The sequence below is a fragment of the Drosophila nasuta genome, chromosome 3 (genome assembly GCF_023558535.2).
Source record: "Drosophila nasuta strain 15112-1781.00 chromosome 3, ASM2355853v1, whole genome shotgun sequence".
NCBI classification, from domain to species: domain Eukaryota; kingdom Metazoa; phylum Arthropoda; class Insecta; order Diptera; family Drosophilidae; genus Drosophila; species Drosophila nasuta.
In genome coordinates, this window is record NC_083457.1 from 22350901 (window position 1) to 22363064 (window position 12164).

Below are 12164 nucleotides of genomic sequence, written 5' to 3' on the forward strand. Positions count from 1 at the left end.
AATCTCGAATTTGCATTTATTTCGATAAATACTTATGTCCTATATTCGAAACAATATACATTTCGATTTATAGAAATATTAAACAAAATGGAAGTGTGATTCATATTTAAGCAAAGATTCAGCCTGAAAGTATGCAATACCATTTAAAAAAATATATAGTAGGCAGTTATAAATTATCGGTTTGCCACCACATGCTATGGTAGTTCAGTGACCTGTCTTTGTCGGCAAAATCAAATATGAATTTGAATTGTTGGCAGTTAATAATATTAGATTAAAAAAACAATGCAATTACAACAATTAAATTATAAATATGGTTTTTGTTTTTTAAGAAATCAAGAGAACAAAATATTGGTTAAACAGTGGCGCTCTTGTAACGCATCTCAAAAAATACTAAGAGAGTTGGTTGATTTTGGTATAATTAATATCGATACAAAGGCCACGATGTTTACCTTTAGAGGAGATGGTCACCCTGCCGTGCCATGCAATTTTATTGTCAAACACGGGCCACAGAAAAGCTTTTCGCGCAAATTTTGTGATTTAATGCCAAAATTCATGTAATTATTTCGTGTTTTTGGCAATCATTCAACATGCGGTGTTACTACGAAGAGCTCGGCCTTGCCCGTGACTCCAACGAAAGTGACATCAAGACAGCATACAGAAAACTAGCGCTACGTTGGCATCCAGACAAAAATCCCGACTGTTTGGCGGAGGCAAAGGAACGCTTTCAGCTGATACAACAGGCGTATGAGGTGCTCTCCGATGCCCAAGAGCGTGCCTGGTACGATAATCATCGCGATCAGATACTACGTGGCAAGAATTCGGAGTACTCCGAGAATTCTCTCGACGTCTTTCAATATTTTACGAGTTCCTGCTATAAAGGCTTTGGCAACGACGATCAGAGTTTCTATAGCGTATATCGGAATGTCTTCAACAACATTGCATCCGAGGATCTGGAGTTCATGGACAGCGACGATGAATTAGGCGCACCGCAATTCGGCAATGCGGACAGCAGCTATGAGGATGTTGTGGGTCCTTTCTATGCATACTGGATGTCCTACAGCACCAAAAAGACTTATGAATGGCTTTGTCCCTACGATGTGCGCGAGATCAAGGAGCGCTTTATTCTACGCAAGGTCGAGAAGGAGATGAAGAAGATTGTGCAGGCTGCACGCAAGGAACGCAACGAGGAGGTAAGCCAAATTTGTTGTATATGTATATCAATAAGAGAATTAACATTCGTTCTTTCTAGGTGCGCAACTTGGTGTCGTTTGTGCGTAAGCGAGATCGTCGACTTCAAGCCTACAGACGTGTCCTAGAGGAACGTGCTGAGGCAAATCGCCTTAAGCAGGAGGAGCAACGCAAGCAGCATCTACGCGAACGTCAAGAGCAATTGGCTGCGGTGCGTGCCAACAAAGTAGCCAACGATGGCTACGAGGAGCAACTGCGGCAGCTAGAGCAGCAATATGGAAGCGACTCCGACATCTATACAGACGAAGAAGAGGAGGACGAAGAGGATGAGGATGACGCTGATCATCAAGAGGAAGACGATGAGGAGGACGCTGAGTTGGACGAATTGGAGTATGTTGATGATCTCTATTGCGTGGCATGCAACAAGTCATTTAAGAATGCCGGAGCACGCAGCAACCACGAGGAGAGCAAAAAGCATCGCGACAACGTGGAACGTTTGCGACAAGAAATGGAGAGCGAGGAACAGGAGTTCAATGAGCACAACGAGAGCCTGAATGCAACCGAGGAAAGTCTGGCGGAGTTGCAGCTTAATGGCAGTCACGAAACGGCTGACAGCGATCAGTTGGAAGAGGAACTGATCGAGCAACAGCAAAGCAAGCGCAACAAGAAGAACAAAAAGTCAAAGAAGACAGCACCGAAAGCTGTAGCTGTGCACAGCGACGATGATGAGGAGGTGGAGGCGCCCCCTGCAGATTTCAATCCAGCTGCCAGCAACTCAGACGACGCTGAAGACGACGATTGGAGTCGCGGCAAGAAGGCGACCAAAAAGACAAGAGCCAAAAATAAGACAACAAATGGCAAACAAAAAGTCGAAGCGGAAGCGAAGCCAGCAGCGGAAGCTAAGTCCAAGTTAGCAGCAACATTGCCCACGAAGAATAGCAGAGACAAGTATGATGGTGATGATGAAGATGCACCAACAACTGTGCAACACACTTGCGTCACCTGCAAACTGGTATTTGACTCAAAGAACAAACTGTTTGCGCATCTGAAGAAGACAAATCACGGCGTCTACATACCCAAGTCCAAGCCGGAAGTGGAGGGCAAACCGCCTGGCAAAGGAAAAGGCAGGCGGAAGTAGATTGTCACAGAAGGTTGCTCTCTAGTTAGATAGAAAAGATGTATAGTTGTTTATTTATGTTAAATTCGAAATTAAATTAAGTGCAAAATGCCCAATTAAATTCGCATTTATGTATGCTCAAGGAATGCAAACAAGTTTGCTGCCCGCCTCGACGCGACGTCGCACGCGTGTCCTTAGATTGGAGGACTCTGCCTTGAGACTGATGCCAGCAGCAGCAAGCGTCAGCAGAATGCTCAGTATGCCACAGTAGAATGAGATGCCTGGAACAGACTTCATTATAGCAACTTAAATATATTAAACACTGTGTGCTTACCTATGCTGCAGTCGGCGGGATAGAAGGGTTCTGCCTCCGTGCCACAGAGACGTTGCACGCGCGGCGCACGCCATCCCAAGGGATGCAAAAACATGGCCAACATAACCGAGATGCCTGCAAAGTAGTAGAGAGAGCATTAGGCTAATTTCTAGTAGAGTTTATTGCTGCACTTACCCGCCAACACCTGGGCACAGGCGGTCATGTTGTGTATGCTCTTGCCACAAGCGGATTGGCGACAGCAAGTCAACAGTGTGGCAGCCACGGTGAGCGAGAGCAGCGCGAAACCAAGTGACATGAAGAACATAGCCAGCTTCCATTCCCAGGGATAAACGCTGCCATCGGTGGCAAAGCCATCCAGATCAAAGCTGCCACAATGATAACCCGAATGCGTTTGCTTGCAACGCGTATAGATACCAACCGAGGGATAACGATGCGACGCACTCGAATTGAGACTAGGATTAGGTGGTCCAATTAGCCACTTGGGCGTGACCAGCGAGACAGCGAGCAGCATGTCGGCGACCAGCGAGCAAAGGAACCAGACTAGACTCACACTCGTTATAATCACGTAGCACATTGTTAAGCAAGAGATGTGAGATTCGGGATTGGGTTAGAGATGATTTTGATGATGAGATGTTTCAATCCAAGTGGTCAAAACGCGTCAGCACTTGACGAATACATAATTGTCTCTGCTGTGCGGGCTTTTTAATCATTTCTCATTTGGCAGTGCGTGCTATGCTATGAGCTAGCTATACACACATATAAACTAACGCACACACACACTCCCCCACAACCACCACCACTTACAGCAACAACAGCGCCACTTCCTTCCAGCTGACCAACGAAGCAGACGCCGTGCCCGAAATGGAATTGTTTATTTTATATGCTTTCGTTGTCTGTTTTATGTTATTCATTCACCCCACTCACACACACATACACACACTTGTAGACACGTTGGAAGCCAATTGGAAATAGGCAAACTTATGATTGTTGTTGTTGTTGTTATTAAACTCTTCTATTTTTCCAATGTGCTGTCAATTTTGCAACATTATGCCGCAAACTCAACTTCCTTGTGCGCAGGCGTTTGTGGACGTGTTGCACACGCTGGAAAAAAACTCGCAACACTGAATGAATGGCGCGCATTGAAAGCACCCAACAAAGCCCCAGAGTCGCGAGTCAGGCCAGCGATATGCGCAGAAGGGCGGCGGAGTGGAGGAGTGTATGTGCTGCTTTAAATCCAGACATTCCAGACTGGCGCAGCAAATGTTCTGCATGCTCGCTTCGCACACACACACATAACAACTGCATAGCTTCGTCTCTGTCGCACGCTTAGTTCAAAACTCAGTCTTATGCTCTCAGCAGTTCTTTTTTTTTGTTTTTTGCTTCGCTCTCCCAACACATGTTGGAGTTGGATCTGTTTGTATGGCTCCCCTGCCACCCTCTCTCACATTCAGGGCAGTTGTCTCGCTCTGACTGCCGCTGTGGGTGAGTAATAAATATAGTCTGGCGTCTGTTCGATTTTGTTTGAAATGCAAATGAAGTTTTGTAATCGAACCGCGTTCGTCTTATCAGTTAACGCCTTTCCCAGTGATTACAATTGCATCATACCTCGACATTGTGTACTTAAATATTTATGGCAATGATCGTGATCATGATTGTAAACAAACAAAACAAAACACTTTCACTATCAATATTCAGCCTGCACTTAATCTGCAAACGCTCTTCATTCGTTCAGTCGAAGATGTCGTTTCAGCTGTTACTGTTATTGCTGCTATCCAGTAGCTTCCAGGCTCACTGTTACTATCACGAATATCTTTACTGGGAATTGAATGACCCACCTCCCATTTGCTCCGAGTACGAGATGCTCATAGTGAACACGCATCAATGCGTGCGTCGCTGTAATATAGTGTGTGTGCGCGGAATTTGCTTTGAGGATGGTCCATGTCCCTGCGACAATCAGTATCAGAGTGCATTTGAAGATGGCGTTGCCTGTGCCGCTGAATGTGTGCCAGGTTGTCTGGAAGCAGGTGGCTATTGTGCCGGTCCCGAGCTGTGCATTTGTCCTAAGAGCAAACATTATTACTACGATGAAGTGGCGCGACGCTGTCGTCATCGTTTGCCGCGACTGCTTGATTTATGCCGCGGGTAAGCAACAGTTGTGACGTCACAGCTTCGTAGTACATTTGCCCTTTCTTACTTCCAGTCGCTGCACCCATGGAAGCTGCTCGTTCGATGGCCGCTGCATTTGCGCACAGGGTTACGAAATGCGAGCGACGTTGCTACATGGCCCACAATGCACGCCCATCTGTGATCAGTGAGTATGCTGCGTGCCCTCATAGTTTTCCACTGTAATTGTTCTCTCCTACAGCGATTGTGGCCCCAGGGCATATTGCTTTGCGCCCAACTTGTGCGCTTGCCGGCACAAAGACTTTCACTTCGCTTACAATGGCAACTGCACCAAGGACTATTGACCTTTTGTTTTTTGCACATTCCAGTCTATTTTAAGCATTACATTACGAATTTTATTTATTGACTTTGGACTAATTAGTAAGCTACTGTAAATATATACTAATTAATAGACAGACAGCCGGCAGTTTAAGTTATTCAACAGCACAAAAGAGAGCAAATTGACATTGAAATAGCAGATGCTCAGTACAAACAACGCATTTTCTGAACGCAAACGCCTCACACTTTTGTTTACAGTGCATTAACAGCAGCTGAGAGAGAGAGAGAAGTGGAAGACAGCAAGAGAGCCCGCTCTGCTCTGTAAGCAAACACTTAAATGTGCATGTTGTGTTATTGTTTATAAACTATGTTTACATTTTGAACATAAAAAGTAAATGTTAATTATTTAATCAGTTCGCTCATTCAACATGCTGCGCTGAAGAAAACCAAAGCAAACGCGCCTTCTTCTTCTGCACATATTAAAAATCCCCACTGCCTACGTGTGCAGCAGTGGCGTCGCTTTAAAATCAATGTTCCCTCGCTTCGAGAGGGGGATTTGGCACTTCCGCCTGCGCCGTGTCTATGTCGCTGGACGAATAACCAGTTGAAAGCAGACCCAGTTTTACTTAACGAAAAAAAGGCTCGATAAGCTTCAGTTTTTACACATACACAAACAATAATTATGTTTTTATGTCGTAGTGTGCGTTAATTTGTGTCTTAAGCTAACGTCTAGGGTATTTTAACAATTCGTCTTTCCTGAAATGTTAGATAAAGCGAGAGCGAGAGAGGCGGCGTTGGCGGCGGCAAAATAGCCAGCGCGTGTGTGGCGTGTTTTCATTTTATTCTTGTTGGGGCAGGGGCCTGTTCCCCACTATTGTTTTTGTTGTTGTAGACGTCAAAAGCAGCAGCCGTCGCAGTCGCTGTCGGCGTCGACGTCGCTGTCACAACATTCGTTCTCCACAATGTTTTGGGCTTCTGCCGCTGGCAGCAGCGACGACATCGTTCAGTTGGAGTTTTGCTTTCCACTGGTGCGGTGCGACTTGCTGTGAAGTCTTAAAAAAATTGTGCTGGAACTTAAAAAAGTCTCTCGTACATCAATTTTCTTTTGTGCTTTCCTTGCGATAAAAACTTGAAGTGATTTGCAATTTAAAATCAAGTATAACTAAAGAAAATGGGACAAGTCAAGGTAAATATACAAAATACTCTCTCTTTATTTCTACCAACCCAAGCACATGTGTTCGCACATACATATACATAGGAAGTCAAGTACATATATGTACACATGAACACATACACATGCAGCAGCAAGTTGTTATCCTTTTGACGAGTTGGCAGTACTTTTCGTAGTAGGAAGGAAGCGTGGGAAAATGATTTCTTAAACGATTAGAGGCGCGTGCATATGCTTTGCTTTGTGTATGTGTATTTATGCGCGTGTGTGCATGTGTGTGTGCCAGTACTTCGTGTTATGTAAGAGCAGCAAGGCAGACAACTAGTTGCTTAGTAAATTGCAACAAATTACTAACAAAAGCGACATTGAAAAGTGGCTAGTAAGATTATTTGCTCTGTCACTTATCTCTATTAATTTCATTGATTAGCGTGTTTTAAGCAATTATTACACATGCATGCATGTATTATGTCTGTGATTGTGTGTGTGTGTTTTTTTATATCGTATTCTACATAGAAAATGTTGAAGTAGGCGTAGGTGCTGCGCAGTTTGCACATCACGCACGTCGCCAGCCCCAAAAACTTGAACAATAAAGAACCGTAAATACACTTAGTATGCATATGTGTGTGAGTGTGTCGATGTTAACAAAAACAATCGACTGGGCAAAAATAAAAAGAAGTGAATGCAGAAAACCGGTTGATGCATTAAACGAGATGCCGACGACAGCGTTAACTGCGAGAGACACGAACGAGCAACGTTTCAGTTCGGCAGCGAAATAATGTTATAAATAAATATGAATGCGGTAAATCTAAAAAAGGTGAGGAGAAGGGGCAAAGCTGATGCGGAGGCGACGACGGCTCGTGTGTGTCGTCGTCGTATTGAAGAAAGACCTTATCAATCGAACGCACGGCTGGGGGCTGCTTTGCTTGCCTCGTCACCTCTCTTCGCCTCGCGTCGCGTGGAAAAATTCAGCTACTCCAGACGTGCGCGTTTGTTTGATAAGCGCGGCAGGTATTAATTATAGATTTACAATTGAGCACTTTCTAATATGCAAAGCGCTTGAGCTTATCGATATCTGCTGCGTATGCGGGATCCTATCAATCAACGATATCTATGCTAGGTGGCATCACTTGGCGGTTTCAATTATCCTGTCAATTTTCGATATGCGTTTCATTCCTTAGTACTGCCAATTATCGATTTTCATTGCTTTGCTCTTCTAATTATCAATATCAATCCTTGCAGAAAGCCACCTCAGCGTTGAGCAAACTCTTCGTCTATGGTGCCTTGAAATATGGCCAGCCCAGTAACTCGATCTTGGCCAATACTGGCAACGGTTATGCCAACTTTTGGTGTCGCGCAACGACGACGCAGAAGCTGCCACTCGTCATTGCCACGCGCTATAACATTCCGTTTTTGTTGAACAAACCCGGCGTTGGATATTATGTAACCGGCGAGATCTACGAGGTAAGCAGTATATATAGCCAACGCCCATTATCTAATGATATCCTATATCCAGGTGGATGATCGCATGCTCAACTCACTGGACAATCTAGAGGATTGCCAGGACATTTACACGCGCGAGAAGCAGGACATGAACATTGGCGTTGGCGAGGGGTAAGTTGATGATGTCATCACCATCATCATCGTATGATGATCTATAAATATATTTTTGCTTGCAGCACCGTTCCCTGCTGGGTCTATCTGCTGCAGAAGTATCCCGAGAAGCTGCTATCCTTGCCATATTTGTCCGGCTACGAGAACAGCTCGACACATCCTTATATTATGCGCCATCGCCGCACTCACAAGCATCCTGCCCAGGATGATCTCAGCTATACTGCCCAGAACTAAGCTAAACAAAAGTGTGTGCCCGATATTAGGGCGTGGCCAATTATTACTTTAACCGGTAGTTGCATTTGTAGCAAGTATATATACAAACATACATATATGTAGCGACATACATATGTTCATACGTACATACATATATTTATATACGACGTATTTATGTATGACACATTCAGACTTAATGATATTGATATGTGCGCGCTTTATAAGTTTTTTGTGTACATATTGATATGATATAAATATATATTATAGCGTAGTTGGTAATTTTATAAGTTTCGAGTAAATAAAAGCAATTTCAACAAAAACTAGTTTAAGTAAACACTATTTCAAATGTTTGTCTAGAGTCAACAGGTGGCAGTAAACGGCAGATCAGTTTCTTTCAGTGTAAAGTCAGCTGTAGTGTTAGCAGTGGACCTGTGGTAAGTTAACATAGTGGGAACATAACGATTGGATATATACTTGGTATACAAATACAACATTTGAGATATATTTATTTCTCGCTATCTCTATGGTTATATCTCCATTCGTAAATTGTTAGTTGATTTTCAGTTTTTCTTTTTGACAAAAATAGCGATGTTTAGATAAAGAATTGCGGAGCAATTACGCAATTTAGAAGCCGATTAAAATAGCGCGCCTTCTATTAACATTCGAAAATATACTAGTGTTAAATGCAAAGTGTGGCCAGGTAACAATTAAGGGAATTTCTGTATTTTGGTATGTCTATGTAAACATATTTTAGAATTTGTAACTTGCGGTCATACCTCACCACAGGTGTTCAGGAAAACAACTCCGTAAATAAAGCACTTTTAAAGGAAATAATAAATAAATAAAACAAATAATGTATTTAAATATGTTGACCACAAAAAATGATAATTGATTGGCTATTTAAAATTAATGTTAACACAAAATTGAAAGACATCGATGCATCGATAGTGCAATCGATCGATGTTTGTTCACATCAACAATTTAACTTTACCAACATTTTATTGCTGATTGAAGATGACGCAAGTACTCAAAAGAGTTTTTGTTTATGGCACACTTAAACGTGGCGAGCCTAATCACATTTGGCTAACCACAAAGGAGAATGGCGTTTCCCAGTTTGTGGCCAAGGGCAAAACAGTGGCCAAGTTTCCTTTGGTGATCGGCACTCGCTACAACATTCCATTTCTACTGAATAAACAGGGAGTTGGACACCAGATTGAGGGTGAGATTTACGAAGTGGATGATAACATGTTTGCCCGACTGGATGTGCTGGAGGATTACCCCAAATACTACGATCGAGAGCCACAAGTCATAGTGACGGAGCACAACGAGTAAGCAAAGATCTCCAAGTGATAAAAAAATTATAACTTATGATTCTTGACGTGCTGCAGGACATTGGATTGCTGGCTTTATCTCATACGTAAATTTCCGGAGAGCATGCTGGAAAAGCCACTACTTACTAGCTATCACAATACGCCGGAGCAGGCATACTCCGAGAAGTCAGTTCGCGATCCAGCAATTCCAGCAAAAGATGATCTTGCTTATTAATCTTGTCATTGAATTGATTTGCAGCTATGCGGACAGCACCGCGGATGATCTGTTCAACGATGACTAACCGAATGATGAATGCCAACTCCAAATCGCATTTTTGGCCAAAAAGAGTCTTAAAAATAATTAAATGAGTTATGTATCAGATTGAATCTACATATATGTCAGGGATTGCAAATAATGAATTTAAAATTCAGAATATTTTGTAATTAGACGTATTTTCAACAATTTAGGCCATAATCATTTTATTTGAGCAAAAAAAGTGAATCTAAGAATGAATTTTTATTCATGAGAAACATCATTCTAAAACTCCTATTGAAATATTGCTTGTTGATTCAGTATGTCGCAAAAAAAACTTGCTTTTTGATGGATTTTTGCAGTCAAGTCTTGAAATCTTCCACAATTATTTAACTTTATGCATGGCTAACTCTTTAGTAGTTAAAGTCTAATCAATTTTAATGCGGCATTATTGAAATGCTCATATATTTGTTGTCAACTTCAATGATATTTGTTGCATAACTTCATATGGATATTTTGAACTTTGGCATTTCGAACATGGCTTTGCTAATTCTTAGCTTGCAAAAATGTTAAATGAATTATTTGCTATAGACTGTATACTTACATTTTTTTATTTTTATGGGTAGTAGAGGAATTACCTCAAGTCGTCGCTGACATTAAAAGGCAGCTGCTAAAGCCATTGACATCCAGTTCAGTGACCACTTCTGAATAGAATGGAATGGAATTTTTGCTAACTTTGCAACAGTGTTTATAAAAAAAATTCATAACGTTTATAAACGGATTTCAACACATGGCTATTATTCATAATGTATTACATTGATTCCTTCATAATTCAAAAAAATGCAAAACGAAATGAACAATTGTTGTTGCGGCATATTATAGTAGATAATAAAGGTAGATCGGAAAGCCAAAAAAAAGTGTTGTTTTGACAATCATGCATGCGTTACACAAAGAGAGTCTCAAGAGAAAGAACTCATTTGAAAGATTAGCGAGCAGGTAACGCTCACAACTTCAAGCCGGCGCACCTTTTTTATCTTTTTGTTTTAATCTAAAGACTCGCTGAGCACGGGGAGGCAACTGTAAATAGTACATTATTTTGGGTGAAAACGGTTGTTGTTATATATTTGTTTGTGGCGGCAGCAACATCGGATCGATCGATTGTGGGACTGTAGTAGATTGATCATGGTGGTCTGGTCTAGCTGTCCGCTTCGTCGTCGAGCGACTGGAATCGATTTGTGGCCGCCACGGGCGCAGCGGTTGTCTCCTGCACGCGCTGATAGCGACCGCCATGGCGGACTTCTTCGAAGGCGGGTTCGTTTTTCTTCTTACGCTGTTCCTCCGGACGCGCTGCGCTCAGCGTGGGGAAGAACTCGGTGTTCGTAATATCGGGCGCCGTGCGACGGGCGCGTAGTCCACTACTGCTGCCGCTTCCCATGCCAAGTCCAGATGCCTAAACGGGCACAAAGTCCAATTTTAGTACAAATGGATTGTAATATGATGATGATGATGATGGATATATAAATAAATACTCACACGATAGGCGGGTGGAACGTACGTTTTCGCCGATGGCTTCTCTGTCTCGACCGGTATCTGAGTCACCTCCTCGGCAGGTATTAGCTTCTTCCATGGGCCATGCCCACTGCTATTGGTATTTGAATCGCCGTTGCCATAATCATCGCTATACTCATCATCGTCGTCGTCCAGATCGTCAGACTGTTGAATTTGCTGCTGTTGCTTTTCGTTGATCGTCAACTGGCCAATCTTGAGTCCACTGTAGTCCTTACGCTGTTCCTGCTCAAACTCTTTCCACTCCTCCTCAACGGGCGGTGGCGGCTTTAAATATGTGGAATAATGATTATGTTGTTGTTTCTGTTACACACTCATACTCTACACACTCACTTCGTTGACGGGCTCCGCGATTTTAGTGTTGCTCTCGTTTTCACCGCCTTCTGCCACGCCGCCAGCCGATGCCACTGCCGATGCCACTGCCGCTGCCACCGCTGCTGTCGCGACTTCAGGTTTTCTTGGTTTGACAGCATTCGCCGCCACCTCACGCTTTGTGCCCTCTTCGAGGTTCTTTACCAGCTCATCGGCAGTAACGAATTTCGCCTTGGACTTTGACTTCTTCTTGTCTTTTTTCGCAAAGAAATCATCTAATTCGGCCATGTTTGCAAAATTATTTTTCGCAATTTCCCCAATTCCAAATTATAATGAAATCCAATCGCACTTGCGTGAGGTGGGATCTTAAAAAAGAATCGTATTATCGATTTGCACCTATCGATGAATGAGCCACACGTGGTCAAAGTAAGCAAAATATGCAATTCACCGTGTTTATCTAATGACTTCATAAACGCACCGATTTTTATCTTTGAAAATTTATGGTTTATGCATTTCTTTTGCTTTGCATTCTTTTAGTGTTAAATAATTTTATTATGTCTTACGATTATTTTCGATAGTTACGGACTAAGTATGCATTTTAGTGAGAGCAACTGTATATATGGTTTGAATTTGAAAAAATAAATAAATGT

At 42.6% G+C, this 12164-nt stretch overlaps 6 protein-coding genes across 7 annotated transcripts; 4 read left to right on the forward strand and 2 right to left on the reverse strand.

Annotated features, from left to right (window-relative positions):
• The first annotated feature begins 325 nt into the window (after positions 1 to 325).
• LOC132792066 (dnaJ homolog subfamily C member 21) lies at positions 326 to 2460 on the forward strand. Its single transcript, XM_060801292.1, has 2 exons — positions 326 to 1190; positions 1250 to 2460. Exons 1-2 carry the CDS (start codon positions 588 to 590, stop codon positions 2324 to 2326), a joined length of 1680 nt encoding a protein of 559 aa, XP_060657275.1. The 5' UTR covers positions 326 to 587; the 3' UTR covers positions 2327 to 2460.
• On the reverse strand, positions 2351 to 3870 carry LOC132792076 (LHFPL tetraspan subfamily member 2 protein). Its single transcript, XM_060801303.1, has 3 exons — positions 2814 to 3870; positions 2640 to 2753; positions 2351 to 2586 (listed from the first exon to the last, which is right to left on the reverse strand). Exons 1-3 carry the CDS (start codon positions 3211 to 3213, stop codon positions 2444 to 2446), a joined length of 657 nt encoding a protein of 218 aa, XP_060657286.1. The 5' UTR covers positions 3214 to 3870; the 3' UTR covers positions 2351 to 2443.
• A 184-nt stretch (positions 3871 to 4054) lies between these two features.
• On the forward strand, positions 4055 to 5230 carry LOC132792074 (epidermal growth factor-like protein). The gene is made up of 3 exons (XM_060801301.1): positions 4055 to 4781; positions 4840 to 4950; positions 5005 to 5230. The coding sequence occupies exons 1-3, from the start codon at positions 4270 to 4272 to the stop codon at positions 5105 to 5107; spliced, it is 726 nt and encodes a 241-aa protein (XP_060657284.1). The 5' UTR covers positions 4055 to 4269; the 3' UTR covers positions 5108 to 5230.
• An 859-nt stretch (positions 5231 to 6089) lies between these two features.
• LOC132792080 (troponin C-akin-1 protein) lies at positions 6090 to 8393 on the forward strand. The gene is made up of 4 exons (XM_060801308.1): positions 6090 to 6267; positions 7489 to 7710; positions 7763 to 7860; positions 7926 to 8393. The coding sequence occupies exons 1-4, from the start codon at positions 6253 to 6255 to the stop codon at positions 8092 to 8094; spliced, it is 504 nt and encodes a 167-aa protein (XP_060657291.1). The 5' UTR covers positions 6090 to 6252; the 3' UTR covers positions 8095 to 8393.
• A 440-nt stretch (positions 8394 to 8833) lies between these two features.
• Positions 8834 to 10298, forward strand: LOC132792081 (putative gamma-glutamylcyclotransferase CG2811). Of its 2 annotated transcripts, XM_060801310.1 has the most exons (3): positions 8834 to 9401; positions 9462 to 9569; positions 9643 to 10298. In XM_060801310.1, exons 1-3 carry the CDS (start codon positions 9088 to 9090, stop codon positions 9683 to 9685), a joined length of 465 nt encoding a protein of 154 aa, XP_060657293.1. In that variant the 5' UTR covers positions 8834 to 9087; the 3' UTR covers positions 9686 to 10298. The 2 variants fall into 2 exon arrangements, with proteins under 2 accessions (XP_060657293.1, XP_060657292.1); XM_060801309.1 differs by having other exon boundaries at positions 9462 to 10298.
• Positions 10299 to 10405: 107 nt separating this feature from the next.
• On the reverse strand, positions 10406 to 11892 carry LOC132792072 (protein CDV3 homolog). The gene is made up of 3 exons (XM_060801299.1): positions 11536 to 11892; positions 11170 to 11469; positions 10406 to 11086 (listed from the first exon to the last, which is right to left on the reverse strand). The coding sequence occupies exons 1-3, from the start codon at positions 11800 to 11802 to the stop codon at positions 10832 to 10834; spliced, it is 822 nt and encodes a 273-aa protein (XP_060657282.1). The 5' UTR covers positions 11803 to 11892; the 3' UTR covers positions 10406 to 10831.
• Between the last annotated feature and the right edge of the window lie 272 nt (positions 11893 to 12164).

What these genes read in the sequence shown, in the direction of transcription:
- LOC132792066 (XM_060801292.1), top strand. Translation starts at nt 588, where the DNA reads ATGCGGTGTTACTACGAAGAGCTCGGCCTTGCCCGTGACTCCAACGAA. An exon ending in GCAAGGAACGCAACGAGGAG is followed by an intron (nt 1,191 to 1,249) that starts GTAAGCCAAATT and finishes CGTTCTTTCTAG; the next exon opens with GTGCGCAACTTGGTGTCGTT.
- LOC132792076 (XM_060801303.1), bottom strand. Translation starts at nt 3,213, where the DNA reads ATGTGCTACGTGATTATAACGAGTGTGAGTCTAGTCTGGTTCCTTTGC. An exon ending in CTGTGCCCAGGTGTTGGCGG is followed by an intron (nt 2,754 to 2,813) that starts GTAAGTGCAGCA and finishes ACTACTTTGCAG; the next exon opens with GCATCTCGGTTATGTTGGCC. An exon ending in TCCCGCCGACTGCAGCATAG is followed by an intron (nt 2,587 to 2,639) that starts GTAAGCACACAG and finishes AGTCTGTTCCAG; the next exon opens with GCATCTCATTCTACTGTGGC.
- LOC132792074 (XM_060801301.1), top strand. Translation starts at nt 4,270, where the DNA reads ATGGCAATGATCGTGATCATGATTGTAAACAAACAAAACAAAACACTT. An exon ending in CTGCTTGATTTATGCCGCGG is followed by an intron (nt 4,782 to 4,839) that starts GTAAGCAACAGT and finishes TCTTACTTCCAG; the next exon opens with TCGCTGCACCCATGGAAGCT. An exon ending in TGCACGCCCATCTGTGATCA is followed by an intron (nt 4,951 to 5,004) that starts GTGAGTATGCTG and finishes TCTCTCCTACAG; the next exon opens with CGATTGTGGCCCCAGGGCAT.
- LOC132792080 (XM_060801308.1), top strand. An exon ending in TAACCGGCGAGATCTACGAG is followed by an intron (nt 7,711 to 7,762) that starts GTAAGCAGTATA and finishes TCCTATATCCAG; the next exon opens with GTGGATGATCGCATGCTCAA. An exon ending in AACATTGGCGTTGGCGAGGG is followed by an intron (nt 7,861 to 7,925) that starts GTAAGTTGATGA and finishes TTTTGCTTGCAG; the next exon opens with CACCGTTCCCTGCTGGGTCT.
- LOC132792081 (XM_060801309.1), top strand. Translation starts at nt 9,088, where the DNA reads ATGACGCAAGTACTCAAAAGAGTTTTTGTTTATGGCACACTTAAACGT. An exon ending in ATAGTGACGGAGCACAACGA is followed by an intron (nt 9,402 to 9,461) that starts GTAAGCAAAGAT and finishes GACGTGCTGCAG; the next exon opens with GACATTGGATTGCTGGCTTT.
- LOC132792072 (XM_060801299.1), bottom strand. Translation starts at nt 11,802, where the DNA reads ATGGCCGAATTAGATGATTTCTTTGCGAAAAAAGACAAGAAGAAGTCA. An exon ending in TCGCGGAGCCCGTCAACGAA is followed by an intron (nt 11,470 to 11,535) that starts GTGAGTGTGTAG and finishes ACATATTTAAAG; the next exon opens with CCGCCACCGCCCGTTGAGGA. An exon ending in ACGTTCCACCCGCCTATCGT is followed by an intron (nt 11,087 to 11,169) that starts GTGAGTATTTAT and finishes GTGCCCGTTTAG; the next exon opens with GCATCTGGACTTGGCATGGG.